The 23,717-nt window shown below is 35.8% G+C and overlaps 1 protein-coding gene across 16 annotated transcripts in view; it reads left to right on the top strand.

Annotated features, from left to right (window-relative positions):
• Positions 1-23,717, top strand: part of MYO9A (myosin IXA) — a 257,820-nt gene that overhangs the window by 107,311 nt on the left and 126,792 nt on the right. For all 16 annotated transcript variants that reach the window (XM_061430254.1, XM_061430252.1, XM_061430257.1 and 13 more), the window contains 3 exons: positions 5,731-5,852; positions 12,387-12,528; positions 21,175-21,370. In XM_061430254.1, the coding sequence (XP_061286238.1) occupies positions 5,731-5,852; positions 12,387-12,528; positions 21,175-21,370 (460 nt within the window). The remainder of the gene's footprint in view (positions 1-5,730; positions 5,853-12,386; positions 12,529-21,174; positions 21,371-23,717) is intronic.

Below are 23,717 nucleotides of genomic sequence, written 5' to 3'. Positions count from 1 at the left end.
TGCCTTACAGAACATCTAAAAAATAAAACAACTGAACAAAACATAATTGAAAGCATTGGAGTACCTTCAAATAAGTGAAGCTTTACAGGGCTCAGATACGCAAGCATGAAATCTAGGGAGATGAACTCAGCATTCAGGAAATGCTTTGTTGCTAGAGACATTTCTTTTCTGGTAGAAGGCTTCCAAAAAGGATTTTGTCCAGATTAAAGAACAAAAGAGGAGCTCCTCGGCAAGTCCCAGAGGCTTGAAGACCTTAAAGGGTTATATCTTATAATAAAGGTAATGCAGAAATAGGGCTTTTCCAGTGGCTTAGTCAGTAAAGAATCCACCTGCCATACAGGAGACCCAGGCTCAATCCCTGGGTCAGGAAGATCCCCTGGAGAAGGAAATGGCAGCCCACTCCAGTATTCTTGTCTGGGAAATCCCATGGACAGAGGAGCCTGTCAGGCTACAGTCTGTGGGGTCACAAGAGTCAGACATGACTCAGCGACTAAGCCAACCACCAAAGCAGAAATAGAGCAGGCAGGCATTATAGGGGCTAAAGCTCAGTTTAAAATAATTTCAGTTCCTGATTGGGTTAAAACAGTGTAGAATTTCCAGTGTTCTTAGCCACCTGCTAAGAGCAAATTCAGTCTCTGATGGAGAAAGAGATCATCTCATTACTAAAGTTATCTCTGCACTTTTTCACGTGCGAGCATTCAGGTTTTTAACTGAGATGTTTAAGACATACAAGGAAGGAAACCAACAAGAGAAAAAACCAAGAGAAGTGAGACAGTAGACTACCATAGGGGATTCAGATAATGATCTTATCAAACATGAACTTTAACAATGGCTTCAAGAAATTTTTTAAAGTGATAATTCTATTAAAGAACAGCAAACTTAAAAAAAAATCCTAAATTTAGGAAAATCTAGGACTAAAAAGTAGGTGAAATGAAGAACATAATATTAATTTTTCACAATGAGATATAACTTAAGAGAAAATTAGTGCTTTGGAAGATAGATCAGAAGAAATACCAGCTTGATGAATAAAGGCGGAAAATACAAATATTGTAAGAGGCATATGGGACATAGTGAAAAGATCTAACATATGTGTAACAGGAATTCTGGAAAAACATATGTGAAAGTGAGAGAATAGGATTGAAGCTATATTTGAAGAAACAATGGCTGATAATTTTCCAAAATTAAAACAAAAAACAAAAAAATCCAATATACACACGTTGAGAAGCCCTAAGAATGCAAATGCTGGATGAGTTACAAGCTGGAATCAAGACTGGCAGGAGAAACATCAACAACCTCAGATTTTATGCAGATGATACCACTCTAACTGCAGAAAGTGAAGAGGAACCAAAGAGCCTCTTGATGAGGGTGAAAGAGGAGAGTGAAAAAGCCAACTTAAGACTAAATATTAATAAAAAACTAAAATCATGGCATCTGGCCCCAATACTGTAGGACAGATAGAAGGGAAAAGGTGGAAGTAGTGACAGATTTCCTCTTCTTGGGCTCTAAAATCACTGTGAATGGTGACTGCATCCATGAAATCAGAAGATGTTGCTTCTTGGCAGGGAAGCGATGACAAACCTAAGCAGTGTGTTGAAAAGCAGAGACATTACTCTGCTGACAAAGGTCTGTATAGTCAACACTGTGATCTTCCCAGTGGTCACGTACGGTTTTGAGAGCTGGACCATAAAGAATGCAAAACACCAAAGAATTGACGCCTTTGAACTGCGATGATAGAGAAGACTCCTGAAAGTGCCTTGGAAATTTCACAGTATTGAAATCACACAGATCTCAAAACCATAGTAAAGTTATATCAGAAACCAACAACAAAAAGATAACTAGAAAATACTTTATGATTAAAAGTTAAGAAATTTCTAAATAGCTTAGAAATTGAAAAAATTAGAGAACATATTGAACCTAATATGTTAAATATTAAAACTTGTGTCTAAAGATGTACTTTAGTCACTGAAGAAATTTGACTAATGATTTAACTAGAGGAAAATTTTATAGCTGTCAGAACATTTTAGGATTGAAGAGCAATGATTTAACACATTTGAAAATGCTCAGAAACCTAAGCAAAAGGAAATAATAGAATAAATAAAAATGAAAACAAATATATTATGGGAAGGGATCAACAAAAATCATAAGCTGTGAAACGTAAGTAATACTTTGAAATGACCAATAACATTTATAAAAGCCTCAAGAAATTACTGGGAAAGAGACAGAGACATATAAAGACAGGGATATAAATAGCCAGAATTCCAATGATAAAGACTATATCATTGTATATCCTATACATATTAAAAAGTTACAGAATACACTAAACAACTTTATGTCCATAAGTAGACTTATCAAATAATATGAGAAAAAACTTTTCAAAACTGTGTTGACACAGATAAAACAAAAGTTCAAATCTTTTAACTATTGGAACTTCCCTTGCCATCCTTTGGTTGAGAAGCCACCTGCCAATGCAGGGGACATAGGTTGCATCCCTGGTCCAGGAAGATCCTGCATGTCATGGAGCAACTAAGCCCGTGTGCCACAACTAGTGAACCTGGGCACTTGGAGCCCACGGTCTGCAGTAAGAGAAGCCACCTCAATGAGAAGCCTACACGCAGCAACTAGAGAGTAGCTCCCACTTGCTGCAACTAGAGAAAGCCTGTGTGCAGCAATGAAGACCCAGCTCAACCCCCCAAAAAAATTACGTAACTGTTAAAGAAATTGAATATGTAATTAAATTCTTTCCGTAAAGGACATTGTAAGCCAAAATGGCACCATTGATGAATTCTGCCAATGGTGAGAGAAGTATTTTCAGTTTGACATAAATGGTGAAAGTATTTTCAGTTTAACATAAATTTTTATGTGGAATAGATAAAAGGGGACAATTCTAAACATATTTTGGGGAGCCAAGATAACCTAAATCTGTGAAGAACATTATTAGAAGTGGGAATTTTCAGTTTTCTAATATTTGTTTAGAAAATTTTCAGTTTGCTAATATTTAAACAAATATTAGCAAACTAAGTCCAGCGAGATATGCAAAAGGATAATATATCAGAACCAAGTGGAGTTTTTTCTGGTGTGTATTACATCTGACCACCAATCAGTTTAATTCATCTGTTAACAAAGCAGAAGAAGAAAAAAATTCATGGTGTTCTCAATAAAAATATAAAAATGCGTTTGATAAAATTACATACTCAGTCTTATTCAAAACAAAACCTTTAGCAAACTCGGTATAGAAGGGAACTTCCTGATAAAGGCCATTTACAAAAAACCAACAGTTAATATCATACTTAATGGAAACAGACTAAATGATTTCCCCCTAAGATTGAGAACAAGGCAAGGATGTTTTCTAAGAATTTTTATCATGAATGTAGGCATGTGAGGACATCCAAATGGAAAGTAAACATAGGAAAAGATATTTCATTTATTAGTCTTTGCTGCTGCTAAGTCACTTCAGTCGTGTCTGACTCTGTGCGACCCCATAGACGGCAGCCCACCAGGCTCCCCCATCCCTGGGATTCTCTAGGCAAGAACATGGGAGTGGGTTGCCATTTCCTTCTCCAATGCATAAAAGTGAAAAGTGAAAGTGAAGTCACTCAGTCGTGTCCGACCCTCTGCGACCCCATGGACTTCAGCCTTCCAGGCTTCTCCGTCCATGGGATTTTCCAGGCAAGAGTACTGGAGTGGGGTGCCATCACCTTCTCCATATTAGTCTTTAGGGAAAATAAAATTAAACCCATACTTAAATATTTCTAGGCATTCACCAGAGTGACTAAAATGAAAAAAACTGACAATGCAGGTATTAGAGAAATACTGTGCACTGGGAAGTCTCATACACTGGTGGTGGGTGCATAGATTGGTACAGCCACTTTAGAAAATTGTTTGGCAGTATCTTCTGAGTTTATATGTTTGTACTTTATAAGCCGGCGGTTTCACTCTCCAAATCTATATAAATGCTTACAAAAAGTTTTGTACAGAAATGTACATAATGCCCTTATTTTTAATAGCGAAAATTGGAAATGAGTGTAATGTCCATCAATAGTCCAGTAGATGAATGTATTGTATATAAATATATCATTGGTTCTTGAGGAGTTAGTTATTCTTCTCCTATCCCTACTGGTACAATCAGTATCACCTAGGCACTCCTTCCAAGTGCACTACCCCAAACTTTCTTATTCACACATTCTGAGTTTGTGGCTTCTTTTTTTAACAAGCTCTTCATGTGATTCTGTTGTATATTAAAATTTGAGAGTTAATGTTCTGTAGCAGATTTTGGCATGCCTTTTCTATAAAAAAGTATAAGTAAATCAGTCTTCTGGGTTTTGGAGGCCATGTGCTCTCAGTTCTGCTATTACTTTGAGAAAGCAGCCTAGACAATGCATAAATGAGTAAATGTACTCCACTACCCGTCTTACAGCAGTTAAAATGCATGTACTTTAGATGCGTTCGACAACATAGATGTTTCTCTGAAATATAATGTTGAGTAACAGAAGAAACGCCAGATCAAAAGAATATGTATTGCATGGTTCTATATATATATAATTTTTATAAAGAGGTGGATTTTGTCAGAGGTATAGAAGTTAGGATAATAGTTAACTTTGAGCAGGAGGATCTGAATCACCGTTGGGAAACTGGAATGGGAAGGGATTTTGAAATACTAGTAAAGAATATAAAAATCCATGTGCTTACACTATCTAGTATGCTGTTTATCCATGCTGTGAAAAGGAAGAGGGAAAAAGCTTTACCACTGCTTGGGGGTGACCTTATATAGCATTACTTGCTTGTGAAACTGTTGAGGGGGAAGGACTAAGTTAGCACTTACTTTTTACAATTAGAGTAACTAGTTTATACGAGGGTCCACTTTACCTTACAGGATAATGATAATACAGAAAGAATGATTCAATTATTAACATCACTGTTTCACAAAATCACTGTATTTGCTGAGAGGTATGCAAATATAATCAGTGAATACTAAAACCATCAGATGAACAGGATATTAATTTGATGCCTAAATATCATTCAGTGTAGAACCTTCTTTATTTTCAGAATCATCTTTCTGACATTTTAAAAAGTAAAAGTAAAAGCATCACAGAGATGAATAAAAGAATATTTATTTCCCAGTGTAGATGTTAAAGAAGGAACAGTAGGGGCTTCATAAGAGAGTTTTGAATGGTTACTCAGTGTGTGAGCTTTGAGTTTAGTCTTGGAATTGGGGAAACTCCTCTGCCCCCGCCTTTTGAAAGTTATTCTGTTTATTTTGTCAAAGTTCACTGTGTACGAATTCTATATGATTTTTATCAGTGATCACTGGAGGTGATAGTTTTCCATTTTTCTCAGACATTGTTTCATTATATTCACTGTTGATGATCCAATAGTTCTTTTTGATGGCTTCAAGTTGTGTGGGAGAAATTAGTCTTTTTCGTTTTACATTTTTCCATAGTGTAGTCATCAGATAGTGTAGCTAAAACAAATCACACTTAGTTTTCCATCTGAATGGAATCACAAATAGGATTCTAATCAGAAAATTTGGTTGCATGTACTACTAAAAGAAAATAGACATATACTATATCACGATTTTATGAAACTGAAATATACATTTCTTTCATTGTGTAGATTAATGATTTTTCAAAGTTTAGTCTATTCTTTTAATCCTGGTAAAAACTTTTTAGTCCTTATTCTCACATACCTTTTATTTTCTGCAAGATGAATAAATTGTTAATTTGTATTTCCTAGGAGGAATATAGAACTGAAGGTATCAGCTGGCACAATATAGACTACATTGATAATACCTGTTGCATAAATCTTATTAGCAAGAAACCAACAGGTCTGCTCCATCTTTTGGATGAAGAAAGCAAGTGAGTATGATTCGTTTCAGTTTTGTTATTGGCCATGTGAGTTTTTCATGTCTTCTTAAGCCCTAAACTTTCTTCTTAATGTTATTAAGAGCAAAAGTTTCCCTGGTATGCATTTTTTTGTGTGTTTATAAGAAAATTGGATGGACTTCACTACTGAACTCATTTTTTCCTTGACTTTTTCCAAATTTCTTCTGCAAAGTCACTTTGATGTTCAATTGTTGGTATCTATTTTTTTGTTTTGTGTTTCTTATTGAATTAAGTTTTACATATGAGGTGTGTTTGCAGTTTTCTTGCTTAGTGGTAAAGAATATAATAATAGATTTGTGATATCTGCCATGGCTGTGCAAGTTTTTAGTGACCACATATGTTAGATATTTGCCATCCCTTGGTAACACTGTTCAGTATAATTTAGGTAAGCTAAGTGTAGTCGCTCAGTTGTGTCAGACTCTTTGCGACCCCATGAACTGTAGCCCCTCAGTCTCCTCTGTCCATGGGATTCTCCAGGCAAGAATACTGGAGTGGGTTGCTATTTCCTTCTCCAGGGGATCTTCCCGACCCAGGGATTGAACTTGCGTCTTCCGTATTACAGGCAGATGTTTTACCCTCTGAGCCACCAGGGAAGCCTGACCAAACTTAAATATATATGTTGCAGAAATAAAGCTTCATGGAGCATCCTCCACCATGTTCTCAGCGCTCTGGAAAGTATTATTATAGTTTAATTATTCTAAGAGATGGCAAATCTAGAACTGGAGAAACCAAAGTGGTGGAGAGTGTGTTGGTTTTCCATGACTCTTTAGTAAAATATTTAGAGATTGAATTAGGTCACTTGATTCCTTGTTTAATACTATACCCATTAAACTAAGATATAAAATATTAAGTAGTAACTTTCATAGGTAGGATGACTGTATACCAGGTTTGTGTAGGACAATCTAAAGTTTATACTGATTGTTCATTTTAGTTATTAAAGGCACCTACTTTAAGAATATCCTGATATGTATGGTAAGTTGTATGTTATTGCCATTTAATATTCCATAAACTCACAGAATTGCTGCATAGAATTATAAAGTAATATGGCAGAGCTGCAAAATATATTGGAAATGATATTGCCAACAATTATATCTGCCCTTCCATCATTAGTCTATTTCCATTAATCTGAATGAATTAAAATTCAGCAAAAAGCATTTTAATTTTATGTGCAAAGTTGTAAATGTTTCTTGTATTGCTCTATATTTCCCAAAACATACATTATCTCTTATAAAATTTTGAAGTTAGTGGTTCTTAACTCTGCTTGCATGCCTTATTTCTGATGTATTTTATTTTAGAAAGTGTCATAGGTGATTTTGATATTTAGTATGGAGAACCATTGTAGATATTGAAATGATAAGCAGTTATTTTGAGATGTCTTATGAACAAGAAAATTTAAGCAATTTGAGAAAAAGATCATATGTATAGTAAATGATGGACTTGAGATTCAAACCCACCAGGTATTTCTGAATAAGAAGCTTTAGTTTTGTCTTTTACTTGAACTTTTGTTTTCCTTTTTTATTGTAGTAACATTGGTTTATAACATTATATAAGATTCATATGTACATTATATTTCTACTTCTGTATACCCTACAGTATGTGCTGACTACCAAAAGTATATTTTTTATCTGTCACCATACAGTTGATCCCTTTTACCAATTTCACCTTCCCCCTGCCCCATCTTCTCTGGTATATAAAAAACTAGTATACAAGCAAAATCAAAATACAAGAATAAACCAAACAAAACAAACATGAGCTACGGAGAACAGAGTAATGAGCTTGTGCTTTGAAGTATTGTCCTTATTTGCTTTACCATAATGCTTAGACTGTGATGTCAGAAGTTCAGGGTTGTATTCCAGCTCTATTAACTACCCTCAGCAAATCTCTTAATATCCTTAGTCCTCAGTTTTCTTGCATGCAAAAAGGAAATAATGATGATTAATTATAATGCTGTCTACTCTATATCTTACAGTGGTTGTGAGCAGGAAATAAGCTATGGATATATAATTAAAACATGAATAGAGCAAAGGGGCCTTGTCTGTTATTCTTTAAGCAAAGTTTCATTGAGTGTACATCTTACTATGTTATACAAAGACCATCTTTACTTGGTCAGTTGCTACCTCACAGAAATGTAGATATTTCCCAGTGAAAAGAATGTCACCTTTTTGCTGTTACCCAGAAGCTTGTGGAGTTAAGCCACAGGTCCAGAAATTACAGGAAGACAGATGTTGGCTCAATATAAGAAAGAGCTTTTTAATCATTAGAACTGATTAGCAGCTGCTTCATAAAGTAGTAGAATTTTCCATTATAGTAATTATTTTGCATCATCTATCAAGGTACTTTTGCAGGTAGGAGATTGGACTGAATAACCTCTTGATTGCCACTTCAATTGTGCTTCTATATCAACTCCATAAAATTTTTTAATAAACCGTAGTATTATTTCCCTTGCTTTAAGTTAATCCTGTTATCTTTCCTTATAAATTAGCCAGCTTTGTGTCTCTGTTTTAACTTCCTAGAAGATGCAAAGACATGAAATGTTTTCCCTCTTTCATGTACCAGTGAAGAGGACTTGACAATAAATTAGTGTCATTTGGAAAGAGCTGTTTTTGAAATCACTTTGAGTATTTTTCCTCTGAAAATATTTTGTTCTGTAGAGGATATATTACATGAAATATCCTTCCTGGTATTCCTGCTTCAGTCAGTGTGTTTGTAGTGCTTTAGGAGCACATGTTGGAAGTTAGAATTCTTGTTTAGTCTTGTCTGCTAGCTGTTCAAATTTTATACATTAGATTCTAAAGGATTCAGTGTGGAGTTTAGAAAGGAGGAATGGTGTAAGCAAAGTTAAGAGTGTTACTAGTCTTTCCCATAGTACTCAGTGTGACCTGCTGACAGCAGCACTGGCGTCATCGTAAAGGTTGTTACAAGTACAGAGTCTCACACTTCTGTCCCAGACTTCTTGACCAGACTCTGCGTTTTATTTAACAAACTGAAGTTAAAAATCAGAGCATTCATTTAGGCCAACATTTTATCAATCTTGCTTGTTCGTAAGAATTACCTGGGGAACTTATAAATAGTACTTTGTCACTGGCCTAGCATCAATTCAGTAGAATCACAGGAGATGGGGTCCAGGCATTGGTATTTTTAAAAACTCCTTAGTTGGGGTAGCCTTAGATTAGTGCAAAGAAACACTAATCTAAGGCTACCCTGGCAGGTAGTCTTTGGGGAAACATTAGATGAAGAGTTTTGAAATTCATGATAATGTCTACTTGGTCTCTGTTCCAGGCTCTTTTGCTTAATTATGTAGTATGTATCCACAATTGTTTATTGACTGCAGGACTGGTGGAAAGGTTTTTTTTCCCCCATCTTTCCTTATTTGGAATAGAAACTGCCCTCATATTTGTTCTCATTAATTATCTTCCAATCAAAAAAAAAAAAAGAAATAATGTATCAATTAAAATGGGCAAAAAATGTAAATAAACAATATAAATGTCCCATAAACATGAAAATTAGCATTGGTTTTAATAAAGGAAGTTTAAATGGAAACATTTAATTTTTTCCATTATTTATCCAAGAAAAAGGAAACAAATCACAAGCTTTTTAATGACTCAGAGGATTAGAAGGCAAGTAGACCTTAGGTAGAAATAATGAGATGAACATCCTTCCTGAAAAGAAGCATGCTGCTGTAGAGTAGTGACAGATGTGTTTGCAGAAGTTGGGTTGGTCTGGGCTTAAGAGCTTGGATTTCAATTTTCTAAAGTAGGGGAGGCACGCCATTAAAAGCACATTGTAGGAAAATTTATTTTGATAGTTGTGTTTGGTGACATGAAACATGGTAAAATTAGAATCACTAAGGCTACTATTAAGGCTGTTGCTGTATTCTCTGAAATTGTTCAAGAGTTGTAACCTGTTCTGGAATGGCTTTAGAGTTCTGGGAAGGAGGGAAAAGCCTAGAGGAAGGGATAGTGTTTGCTGCAAAAGCAGGCCTCAGTTGACTAGGAAAATGGCAGTGTTGCTAACATGAAAAAGTAGGTTAATTTGTATCATCCCTATAGGATGTCAACTAATGTTAGGTATTTTTGCTAGTGTTATTTAATTCTTCTAGCACTATCATTCATTTTACTCATTTATGGATTAACAAGCCAGTTCCTAAAGAAGGTTGTACCTAGCTTGCCCGAGGTCACAGACAGAATTTGTAATGTAGGCAATGACTATCTGACATCAAAGACCTTTCTCCTTCCTGGTTCCAATAGGTACTATGTAATTAACCATTTTTCTTGTAGTATTGGAATCATTTTAGTGCATTAGATATTGTATTCAACATCTTTATATCTCACATCACATTATTTTTTATTATTCAAGTACTATTAAATGAAACTATTCTCTGAAATATACTTGACCTCTCCTTTTTTTTTTTGGTCAGTGATTATTTTCTCTGTTTGAAACTCCTACCAAACTTTTGAAATATAGCTTGTAATTGCCTCTTGTATCCTCTGAATCTTTACATTATTCCCAACCACTAATGATTTTTTTTTTTTCTGTTCTAAAGTTTTATATGTCTGTACTACTATTATTGCTAGTATTATACTGTATTCCCTTGTGGCTCAGTGGTAAAGAATCCACCTGGCCAATGCAGGAGTTTGATTCCTGGGTCAGGAATATCCCTGGAGAAGGAAATTGCAACCCACTCCAGTATTCTTGTCTGGGAAATTCCATGGACAGAGGAACCTGGTGGGCTCTAGTCCATAGGGGTCGCAAAGAGTTGGATACAACTTATCCACTAAATAGCTACTACTATTATGTGGTTACTTCTTAATAAATATTATTTGAATGATTCCCAGATATGAAATGTTCATCAGTGAGTATAAATCTATTGATGTGTATTTGAAAGAATAATAGGTATAATATAAAAACATTCAGTAACTGATGTAGGTAAGAAAATTACTACTTAATTTATAATGAAAAAAATTAACCTGGATTTAAAGGACCTGTCCAACCTGAGAGATCATTCCCTTTTTGCAAGTTCTTGAACCCAAGCAACATGTGATTTGGTTTTTATTATCCTTTGAGTCTTACGGTGCAGCACGCTGTGACCCAAGATAAACATCTAAAAACCTGAGTTAATTTTCTTATTTCTGATACTTGCATAGTATGTGTTAGGCAAATCACAACTTTTGAGCTCTCATATACAAAATAGGAATACTAAATCTTTTTTCACTCATCTTTCAGATTGTTTTGTTGTTGTTCAATCATTAAGTCATGTCTGATTCTTTGCAACACCATAGAATGTAGCACACCAGGCCTCCCTGTCCCTCACTATCTCCTGGAGTTTGCCCAAGTTCATGTTCATTGAATCAGTGATGCCATCCAGCCATCTCATCCTCTTCACCCACTTCTCCTCCTGCCCTCAGTCTTTCCCAGCATCAGGGTCTTTTCCAATGAGTCAGCTCTTCACATCAGGTGGCCAGAGTATTGGAGCTTCAGCTTCAGCATCAGTCCTTCCAATGAGTATTCAGGGTTGATTTCCTTAGGACTGATTAGTTTGATCTTGTTGCTGTCCAAGGGACACAGTACCAGAGTTCAAAAGCATCAGTTCTTCGGTGCTCAGCCTTTATGTCCAACTCTCACATCCATGCATACTACTGGAAAAATGATATCTTTGACTAGACAAACCTTTGTCAGCAAAGTAATATCTCTGCTTTTTAATACATTGTCTAGGCTTGTCATAGCTTTTCTTCCAAGAAGCAAGCATCTTCTAATTTCATGGCTGCAGTCACCATCTGCAGTGATTTTTGAGCCCAAGAAGAGAAAATCTGTCACCGTTTGCACTTTTTCGCCTTCTATTTGCCATAAAATGATGGGACTGGATGCCCTGATCTTAGTTTTTTCAGTATTGAGTTTTAAGAGGGGCTTTTTCACTCTCCTCTTTCACTTTCATCAAGAGGCTCTTTAGTTCTTCTTTTTCTGCCATTAGGACAGCGTCATCTGCATATTTGAGGTTTCTCCCAGCAGTCTTGATTCCACCTTGTTATTCATCTAGCCTGGCATTTCCCATGATGTACCGTGCATAGAAGTTAAATAAACAGAGTGACAATATACAGCCTTGTTGTACTCCTTTCCCAATTTTGAACCAGTCCTTTGTTCCATGTCCGGTTCTAATTATTGCTTCTTGCCTCACAAACAAAAAACTCTTGTTTGTTTCAAGAGACAGGTAAGATGGTCTCGTATTCCCATCTCTTGTTTTCCACAGTTTGTTGTGATCCACACAGTCAAAGGCTTTAGTGTAGTCAATGAAGCAGAAGTTGATATTTTTCTGAAATTCCCTTGCTTTTCCAGTGATCCAGCAAATGTTGGCAACTTGATGTCCATTTCCTCTGAGCTTGTTATGAGAATTTATTTAAGTGAAAACTCTCTAATTTGCTAAATCTGTTAGATGAAATTATAATTATTAAAAAAATACTTTATTAACTACTGCATCTTTCTTTAGTGTTTTTGTTTTTATTTTTAATTTAGTTTTCCACAGGCTACAAATCAAACACTGCTGGACAAGTTTAAACACCAACATGAAGAGAATTCTTACATTGAATTTCCAGCTGTGATGGAGCCTGCTTTCATCATAAAGCATTATGCCGGGAAAGTAAAGTATGGGGTAAAGGTCAGTAAATTTCTCATTGAATAAGCCTTTAGGACAGAGGAGTGTTCTTAACTGTTATCACCATCCCTATTATACTGTTTTCTTTGTAGTTGGTCAGTAACAATGGGAGAAATTTTATAAGGATGATACCAAAATTCATACTGTTCTTTGCAGTATTCTGCTGTCATTAGCTGATGGTTTTATTGGTTTTTTCCTGCAGCTAAAATTGATGTCAATCCATTCTAAATGTAATAGCTTTTTTATCTTGTTTATTTTTAATTCTTTAAATTTGACTTTTATGTTGGGGTTTAGTTGATTTATAATGTTGTGTTTCAGCTGTACAGCAGGTGTGCAGGTGTACAACAAAGCACTTCAGCTATATGTATACATGTATCCATTCTTTCTCAGATTCCTTCCTCATATAGGTTATTACGGAAGTGTAATAGCCTTTTTAGATCTGCAAGAATAGATACCATTGGTATGTCTGAAACCCACTAGTTCATCTATGTATGGCTGGTTGAGTTTTTCTCTTCTCTACATCCATGAGGCCTCATGTCCTCATGTATCTTTGGATATTTGTGAGCTTGAGCTTCTAATGAATATGTTGAGACTTAACTTCTCCAGAAAGGAATCTTCATAATTTTGCCCATCCCTTGTTTGTAATTGAGGAACCCTTCAACCATTTGATATTTAAGCCTGATACTGATGGCAATTTCTAGGCGAGGTAGTGATGCTGTGGAATATTGTGGAGCAATATGTTTTTTCTGGATCTTGAGGTGAGAGTCAGAATTAAGACCACTCATTCACTCATCACTGATTCATTTATTCAAGAAGTACTTATTAAAACATGAAGCACATGTCAAACTCTGTGCTGCTAATTTATCACTAGATCATTCTAAACACAAAGCACAGAGTCTGACATTTGTGTTTAGAATGATCTAGTGATTAATTAGCTGACATGATCTTGGTGTATAAATTAATGAATAGGTTCTATGAGAGAAAGTAGTGAATTAGTCGATTTTTAATTTGTAGGTAATGAACACCTCCTTCAAAACTCAAATTTTGAGAGATGGTCTGAAGTAAATGTGACCTTGGTGAGGGGTTGGGATGGTGAATCTTATAGGCCATGAGATAGAAAAGAATTTAGTATGTTAAAATAATTGAAAACAGGTCAGCATTACTAGATTATAGTGATCAAGGAAGATAGCGGCATGAAATCAATGTAGAGAATGGACAGTAACTTAGTTCTTTGGGGCTTCTTGACCAAGTTAAAGGAGTTTGGTTTTTGCTGAAATTCTGATGAGGAGCCATGAAAAAATTTTAAGCAGAGAATATGTTATGTGTTTTTAAAAATTGATTTCTCAGAGGAGAAAAACTAGCAGAGGGAGAGATTGGGAGCTGGGAGATCAATGAAACATTAAGGTAAACTGGACCCCTGAGGTGGCAGTAGAGATGGAGGAGATCTAAATGATTATAAGAGATTTTTGGAGATGCAATGAGTAAATCTTGTTGATGGATTATAGTTAACTGACTTCTGGGTATAGCTAATGGGTGAATTTTAGGTGCTATTTTCTGAGATGGAAAAGACAAGAAGGAACAGATTTTAGGCACACATTTAGAATAACAGAGTAGAACGGTGCTTATTAGTGGGTGGGGGAGTTGAGGAGAGGCTGGCTAAGGATAAAAACCTGCAGTTAATTTCTGGAGTTCTGATGTACAGCATTATAATTATAGTAAACATTGTGTTTATAGTTAGCATTGTGATTATACCACTGTCTTCAAAGTTTCTAAGATAGACTAGATCTTAAATGTTCTTACCACAAAAAAATGATGATTGTATGACATAATGGAGGTATTTGTTAACTTTAAAATGGTAATCATATTACAGTTTACAAATGTATCAAATCAGTATTAATATTTTATATACTTTAATGTTGTGTGTCAGTTACATCTCAATATATAAAAATAAAGTCTAAAACAAAAAAATCTTGACCTATAAAATCATATAGCAAGGTATATAAAATGCAGAAATCTCAAGTGTCCAGATTTCTCTCATACCCCTTCCAGGCTCATTCTCCCCCACCCAGAGGTAAACGTGACTGTAATTTTTTATCCTTAGTGTTTTTTTTTTAACTTACTAAATTTCAGATAAATAGAATCATACAATATATGCATTTATGTCTGTGATTCATTCATTCTTATTATCAGGTAGGTTGAAAGTAGAAGGATGGGAAAAAGACAACACTAGGCAGACCCTAACAAAAACAAAGTTCCTGTAATTACACTGTTATTGGACAAGGTAGGCTTTAAGGCAAGTATCATTAGAGACAAAGAAGCACACTTCTTATAAAAGGGGCTTGTTTCAATGAAGACATAATCAAAAGTTATATGTACCTGATGACTTCACTTCAGGCTAAAAGGGGAGCTAGACAAGTTTATCCTTAAAGTTGTAGATTTTCATACATATCTTTCAGTAATAACAAAATATGGAGACATGAAATCAATAAAAACAGAAAAATTGAGCAGCACTGCTAAATAACTGACCTAATTGGCACATCATAAAGATAATTAGATACTCTTTGGTGTTTATAAATTAAGTGAACTTCTATGTAATCCCTGAGTTAAAAAAGAAATCACAAGTGATAATATTTTAAACTGAACATTAATGATATAATGTATCAAAATTTGTAAGATGCATTTAAAGCAGTGATTTATAACTTTAATAAAAGTATATGTTAGAAAGGAAGACTGGTTGGCAAAACAGTAAGTAAGGAAAATCAGCAAATTAAACTAGAAGAAGGAAATAATAAAGCAAAGACTAGAAGTCAATGCAATAAAAAGCAGACATATAGTAAAAGAAATGAGCAAAGCTAAAAGTTAGTTCCTTTAAAAATAACTGAAAATAATACAGATGATCCTTGAACAGCATAGTTTTCAGTTGTGGGGGTCCACTTTTACACAGTTGGAGATGTGTCCAGTGGTGAAAGTGAAGTCCGATGCTATAAAGAACAATACTGCATATACTACTGGAATGTTAGGTCCGTGAATGAAGGTAAATTGGATGTGGTCAAGCAGGAGATTCCATGTTTTAGGAATCAGTGAACTAAAATGGACTTGAACGGGTGAATTTAATTCAGATCACCATTATATCTACTCAAATGGGCATGAAACCGTACAAGAAATGGAGTAACCCTCATAGTCAACAGAAGAGTCCAAAATGCAGTACTTGGATGCAGTCTCAAAAACGACAGAATGATCTCTGTTCTAGGGCAAACCATTCAGCATCACAGTAATACAAGTCTGTGTCTCAATCACTAATGCCAAAAAAGTTGAAGCTGAATGGTTCAATGAAGACCTATAAGACCTGATAGAATGAACAACAACAACAAAAAAAGATGTTCTTTTCATCATAGGGGACTGGAATGCAAAAATAGGAAATCAAGAGATATCTGGAGTAACAGGCAAGTTTGGCCTTGGAGTACAAAATGAAGCAGGGGAAAGCTAACAGTTTTGCCAAGAGAATGTACCAGTCGTAGCAAACACCCTCCTGCAACAACACAAGAGAAGACTCTACACATGGACATCACCAGATGGTCAATACGAAAATGAGATTGGTTATCTTCTTTGCAGCCAAAGATAGAGAAGCTACATACGATCAGCAAAAAAAATACCAGGAGCTGACTGTGGCTCAGATCATGAACTCCTGATTGCAAACTTCAGACTTTAAATTGAAGAAAGTAGGGAAAACCACTAGATCATTCAGGTATGACCTAAATCAAATCCCTTACAATTATACAGTGGAAGTGACAAGTAGATTCAAGGGATTAGATCTGATAGACAGAGTGCCTGAAGAACTATGGACAAAGATTTGTGACATGGTATAGGAGGCCGTGATCAAGACCACCATCCCCAAGGGGGAAAAAAAATGCTAAAAGGCAAAATGGTTGAGGACGCCTTACAAATAGCTGAGAAAAGAAGAGAAGCGAAAAGCAAATGAGAAAGGGAAAGATCTAGCCATCTCAATGCAGAGTTCCAAAGAACAGGAAGGAGAGATTAAAAAAAGCCTTAAGTGCACAATGCAAAGAAATTAGAGGAAAACAATAGAATGGGAAAGACTAGAGATCTCTTCAAGAAAATCAGAGATACCAAGGGAACATTTCATGCAAAGATGGGCACAATAAAGGACAGAAAATATATAAACCTACCAGAAGCAGAAGATATTAAAAAGAGGTGGCAAGAATACACCGAACTGTACAGGAAAGGTCTTAATGACCCGTACAACTACAATGGTGTGGTCAGTCACCTAGAGCTAGACATCCTGGATGTGAAGTCAAGTGGGCCTTAGAAAGCATCACTACGAACAAAGCTAGCGGAGGTGATAGAATTTCAGCTGAGCTATTTCAAATCCTGAAAGATGATGCTGTTAAAGTGCAGCACTTAAAATGCCAGCAAATTTGGAATACTCTGCAGTGGCCATAGGACTGGAAAAGGTCACTTTTCATTCCAATCCCAAAGAAGGGCAATGCCAGGGAATGCTTAAACTACCACACGGTTGTACTCATGTCACATGCTAGCAAGGTAATGCTCAAAATCCTTCAAGCTAGTACTTTAATCAAGATAGTATTTAAATCAATAGTACTTGAATTGAGAACTTCCAGATGTTCAAGCTGGATTTAGAAAAGGCAGAGGAACCAGAGATCAAATTGCCAACATCTGTTGGATCATATAAAAAGCAAGAGAATTCCAGGAAAACATCTGCTTCATTGACTACGCTAAAGCCTTTGACTATGTGGATCATAACAAACTGGAAAATTTGCACATCAAGGCTGTATATTGTCATCCTGCTTATTTAACTTCTGTGCAGTGTACATCATGGGAAATGCCGGGCTGGATGAATCATAAGCTGAAATCAAGACTGCTGGGAGAAATATCAACAACTTCACATATGCAGATGATACCCTCCTAATGGCCTGAAGAGAAGAGGAACTTAAGAGCCTCTTGATGAAGGTGAAAGAGGAGAGTGAAAAAGCTGACTTAATACTAAACATTCAAAAAACTACAATCATGGCTTCTGGTCCCATCACTTCATGGCAAATACCTGGGGGAAAAATGGAAACAGTGATAGACTATATCCTTGGACTCCAAAATCACCGCAGATGGTGACTGCAGCCATGACATTAAAAAACTCTTGTTCCTTGGAACAAAAACTATGACAAACCTAGACAGTCACTTAGCCAGCAAAGGTTCGCCTAATCAAAGCTATGGTTTTTCCAGTAGTCTCATATGGATGTGAGATTTGGACCATAAAGAAGGCTGAGCACCGAAGAATTGATGCTTTTGAACTGTGGTGCTGGAGAGTACTCTTGAGAGTCCCTTGGACAGCAAGGTTATCAAACCAGTCAATCCCAAAGAAAATTAACCCTGAATATTCATTGCAAGGACTGATGCTGAATTGAAGCTCCAGTACTTTGACCACCTGACACAAAGAGCTGACTTATTGGAAAAGACCCTGATGCTGGGAAAGACTGAGGGCTGGGGGAGAAGAGGGTGCCAGAGGATGAGATTGTTGCATGGCATCATCGACTCAATGGACATGAGTTTGAGCAAACTCCAGGAGATAGTGAGGGACAGGGAAGCCTGGCGTGCTGCAGTCCATGGGATGCAAAGAGTCAGAAACTATTGAATGACTGAATAACAATTTATGCTAGATATCTTTCAGTAAATAGATGCTGCAGTACTGTGTGATCCATGATCAACTGAATCCTCAAATGCAGCACTGTAGATGCTATGAAGATCTGACTGTAAAGTTATATGGGGATTTTCAGCTGTGGTTTTGGGCAGCATTCCTAACCCCCATGTTGTTCAAGGGAAAACTGTGTTAGTAAAAGATAACAGAAAATAACTAATGAAAGGAGAAAGCTTCACAGATTGCTGGTAGCAGAAACAAATAAGGGGATTTTACTACACACTCTAAGATATGAACATATTTTGCCAATAAATTTGACAGTGTAAAGTAGAAAATTCCATGAAAAAATATCGCCAAAACTGACACCAGAAAATATAGGAAAACTTAAAAATCCTATGTTTGTTAAGTAATTTGAATCAGTAATTTAAAATTTTCTACAAAGGGAATTCTAGGTCCACATGGTTTCACTGGTGACTGCTTTAAAGCATATAAGCAGTACTGGTCTTACACATTTTCTTTCAAGTTTGAGATACCTTTAAAATGTATAAATGCATCTTCAGACTTAACAAGAAATATCTGAGCTGGAAATACAGATTTGGGTTTCATCATTTAGATAGAGTTTAAGCCACAATTATGGTTGAGATAAACTGATGTAAGATGATCAGAAAATATGAGTACACAGGATGAAACTCTTAAGAATTTTCAATACAGAACCAACAGTGGGGACTGAGAAGAAGGGATAGCACAATATAATTAGTAAGTCACAAGCTGTGTTGTTATAGAAGGCAACAGAAGACAGTTTCAATGATGATGTGATTAGTTTATGATGTGATTTAGTTGATTAGTACTTAGGAATGTAGGAATATGAAGACAGAGAGACAGGACCATTACATTGGGAAATGTTGATGACTGTCAACATGGAAAAGAGATATAGAATTTTAGATTTTATATTGTACTTGTTAATAGGACAGAATAATCTTTGGAGTAGGGCAGACTGATGTTTTAGTTCCTGTAGCAGTGCTTATTATGTTTGACTTCTGATGAACTTCTCTATCTCTCTGATTACTTAGCAGTGAAGTTTGGTTTATAATTGAATCTACTTTCTTGAGTAATTGTTAGAATTAAATTAGTTATGTATAGTGCTTAACTTAGTGCCTGACATTTGTCTGTCTGCCCTCAGTATTTGCTGCTGCTGGCATTTTGATTTGAAAATTCTTCCTCAGTTTTGCTAACTTTTATCATATATACTTTTGCTCAAAGGGTACTTAGGGACACACTGAGCACCAAGACTTCAGACTTGTTTCCCCCTTCCCCCTGTTTTCAGGAGAACCAAGAATTATTAGGAAAGGAAAGTCCCAAAGGTAGCAGAATGAGTCCAAGCTGCCTTGTGGACATGAGGGTTGATGACATTATACTAGGCATGACCCTCCAGGAGTTCTGAGTTAGAGCTATTCTGTGAAGCTGCACTGACATGAAGTGATTTACTCACCAGTCCTTCCATCTGGGTGTGGCTATAGTCAAATGCCTAGATTCTATGTGTCAGTCTGGGACCTTCTTCCAGGAGTGTAAGTTTCTTGCCCTCCTTATTTTTTTGTGAAGTATTTAAACTCATTTTCTTCTGTTCTGTCATCTCTCACTTCCATTGGCAAGTGGTTTTAACTGGCTATTTACATTCCTTTGGTAATCTTATCCAACTTTAAAAATGTATATGCTGATGATATCCAAATGTGTTTTCTGAAATCTGTTAGACTCTAGGCAGGTATGTCCATCTGCCTACTTGATGTCTGTATGCAGACAGTATAGTGGTTATGAGTGGCTATGTTTGAACCTCTATTCTTCTCATTACTGTGTGATAGGGGCCAAGATAGTTAACCTTTCTGTGACTCAATTTCCTCATCTATAAAATAATAATAATATCATCCATCTCAAGGACTTATTAAGGTGCATCTATCTCAAGGACTTGTTAAGGTGATGAAATGAACTTCAATGAGACAGCATGTGTAAAATGCTTAGAAGTGTGCCATTTACTTAGTAACTTCTCAATAAATGTTGCTTGTTATTGTCATTATTTTCACCATCTCTAACTTCACTTGGACAAAACTTATCTCCTGATCATCATTTTCTACCCTCATATCTTCTCTTTTCTCAAGTCTTCTCCATATTAGTATATATAGTACCTCTACCTACCTTGTTGCTCAAACACAAAATATAGTGTTCACCTAATTCTCTTGTTCACTTACAATGCTCTAATCCACCAGCAAGTCCTTCGCCCTTACCTCTAAAAAATGTCCCAAATAAGTAACCATTTTCCCTTTCCTATAGTACCATCCTTATAGTGCAAGTCACTGTCAGCTCTTATTTGGAATACCTTTCTCCATTCTTTGTACAACTAACTCCCTCAGTAGCAATCAGTGATGTTTATAAAACATCAGTTAGTTCATGTCATTATCCTTCCAGTGGCTTTCCTTGACACTTGAATAAAGTCCAAACTCCTAACTCAGTCTTGCATAGCTTACATAGCCTATTTATCTCCCTTGCACCTCTCTCACCCTTGCCGAGAATGCTCTAGGCCTCAGTCTTACTAACATTCTCCTAACTTCTGCAACTTGGCACCACCTATAGGTAGTAGGTGTTCCCTTTGAGTGAAATGTTGTTCCTGGTCTTCTCATTTCTGGCTTCTTTTTATTACTCAACTCTTTTGTTGTTTTATGTGATAGTCCCTTAGAGAATCTCTCCCAGACCAATGTTTAACAAGCTGCAATAAGTTGGTGGAATGTTCATTCTAATTTAAATGAATTATAGAATTAAATAGTTTTAGGCCTAGATGGGACTTTATAGAGGATATCTCTCTGGTCCATCTATCTGGCTAACACAGAAATCACTTCTATACCCTTATTCAGCCACTGTTCAAATATGTCACCCATTTTCTTCTTGGCTTAATATGTTTTTTCAAAAATAACACTGGTATTTTTTTCATGTAGGATTTCCGGGAAAAAAACACAGATCATATGCGCCCTGACATTGTAGCTCTTCTGAGAAGTAGCAAGAATGCATTTATCTCTGGGATGATTGGAATTGATCCTGTAGCTATTTTCCGATGGTCAGTTCTCCGAGCGTTTTTTAGAGCCATGGTTGCTTTCAGGGAAGCTGGGAAAAGACACATTCAGAGAAAAACTGGTAAGCAATAGACATCAGTATTCTGCCATGCTTCTGTTTGTTTGTTTTTTTTTTAAATCATGCCCTAACATTGTGTTTCAGATTTAATGAGTGCTGATGAACTTTCTGTGTGTGTGTATATATATTATTAATAAATACTGATAGGAATAATGAGTGTAAAGCACCTGTTATTTCTTAGGCATACTGACATTGGTAAGATTCTTAAGCAAAAAGTGAAATTATTATGTAATTGTATAGAACTTAATATTGATACCGTTCTCTGTTTTCTTCTAATGTCATAGTTTTTACTACCAATGAAACATAATATGGAAGCATAAATCAGGAGACAGAAAAATTAGGCTGGAGGTGGTATAGTATGGTGGATAACCCAGCTTCACTTGTCGTCTCTGTTGTCATCAGTTGGATCAGTTGTCATCTCTTCTCTTGACTGATTTTGTGACTGTTAGCTGTCTTACTTGGAGTGTTAATAGTACCTTCAATATTATGAGGGTAAAATTAGATAATACTTGTAAAGTGTCTGCTTATGAAGTGTAATTTTCATTTCCTTATGCTCAATTTAGTTAGCTGAATTTTACTTTAAAAGTTAGAAATGGATAAAGCTGGATACTTTATTGTGTGCCTCCTCTGCTGTAGCTCTAACCTTAGATAGACCGTTGCTGCATAGTGAGGATTTTCTAATACATATGTAATCATTTAAAATAATACTCTTCTGCCAAGAAGCCTCAGCAGAAGTGCGAGAGGATACACTTTGTACTTTCAGGGCTCCTAGGCTTACTTATGTGGCTTTTTGCAGTGAAAATTTAAATTTGGCTATTATATTTTTTAAATGAATAAAATATTAGAAAGATTGTATTTCTAAAATGAGAGGCCAAAGTAATTGAATTTCATTTCTGTATTTCAGATTATAATGTGTACGAACTGACCTTTGTGAATAGAACTATATATAATTTTTTTAAATAGAAGGAAAATCTTAAAACTGCTTTGCCTTTGCCAAAATTATTTCTAAGAGGCCATCTTTGCAAAAAAAACTTGAAACAAATTTAAATTGAGGTATAATGGACATATGACATACTAGTTTCAATTATATAACATAATGATTCAGTATTTATATATACTGTGAAATGATTTCATCCATCACTATTCCAACCATTACAGAGTTACAAAACGTTTTTTGTATGTGATGAGAACTTTCACAAGTTAATTTCTTGGCCACTTTCAAATATATACTGCATTATTGACTACAGTTGGAGAAGGCAATGGCACCCCACTCCAGTACTCCTGCCTGGAAAATCCCATGGGCGGAGGAGCCTGGTAGGCTGCAGTCCATGGGGTCGCTAAGAGTCAGACATGACTGAGCGATTTCACTTTCACTTTTCACTTTCATGCATTGGAGAAGGAAATGGCAACCCACTCCAGTGTTCTTGCCTGGAGAATCCCAGGGACAGGGGAGCCTTGTGGGCTGCCCTCTATGGGGTCGCACAGAGTCAGACATGACTGAAGTGACTTAGCAGGAGCAGCAGCAACCAGCAAAAAATTAAAAAGAAAAGTTTTTTTTAAAGATGTAGTCTTAATTATTATAGTGGACATCAATTTATGTATCAATATTGAAAAATGTATCAATTCTGGAAATTGATATATATTCTACTAAGATTTAACTAAGACAATAAACTTTTCTTATATTTACTATTAAATACTTTGCTTTCTGTAAAAGTTACATTGTATGTTCTTTTGGCATTTAAACTATTATTTGTGGAAGCTGGTTCTGTGTATATTAGTATTAGTACAAAGACATGCAGTGTTACTAATGCTTCTAATTATCTCTACTTTGATAATTTTTAGATTCTTCTTGTTTTCTAATCTAATTTCTCTTTCTGGCCAGCATAGAGCTTCTGTGTAATAAACTCTTTTATACTGGGATGTGACATGTATGCATAAAAGTGCACAGAACAAAAATACAGTTCAGTGAATTATCACAAAGTGAAAACACTTGTGAAACAATCTTCTATGTTAAGAAAGAGAGTATGACCAACATGCTAGAAAGTCCCCCTTGCATAAACTTTAAAAGTTTCCCTTTTTATCTGGAAAAAAAAAGACAGTTCATTTGTATTTTGAGACAGTCACTGAGTGAGCAGGTTTGTTACAGAGAATAATTGTATTACTGTATATTAGTGTCAGTGCCAAAATTCAGCATTTTTCCTCCCTCTGTGCCATTTACCACCTGCTTTTTTCTGGTGAGTTTAGAATATTATAAAATTAGAACATTGTAGTATTTCGCAATAGAAACTAACAAAATAACTGAAAATGGACTAAGTAGTAGATTCAGAACTTTTATAATCACCATGAGTAG

Source organism: Bos javanicus, chromosome 10 (genome assembly GCF_032452875.1).
Source record: "Bos javanicus breed banteng chromosome 10, ARS-OSU_banteng_1.0, whole genome shotgun sequence".
Lineage (NCBI taxonomy): Eukaryota > Metazoa > Chordata > Mammalia > Artiodactyla > Bovidae > Bos > Bos javanicus.
Note: the sequence above shows the minus strand (reverse complement) of the source record. Positions and strands in the feature narration are given on the sequence as shown.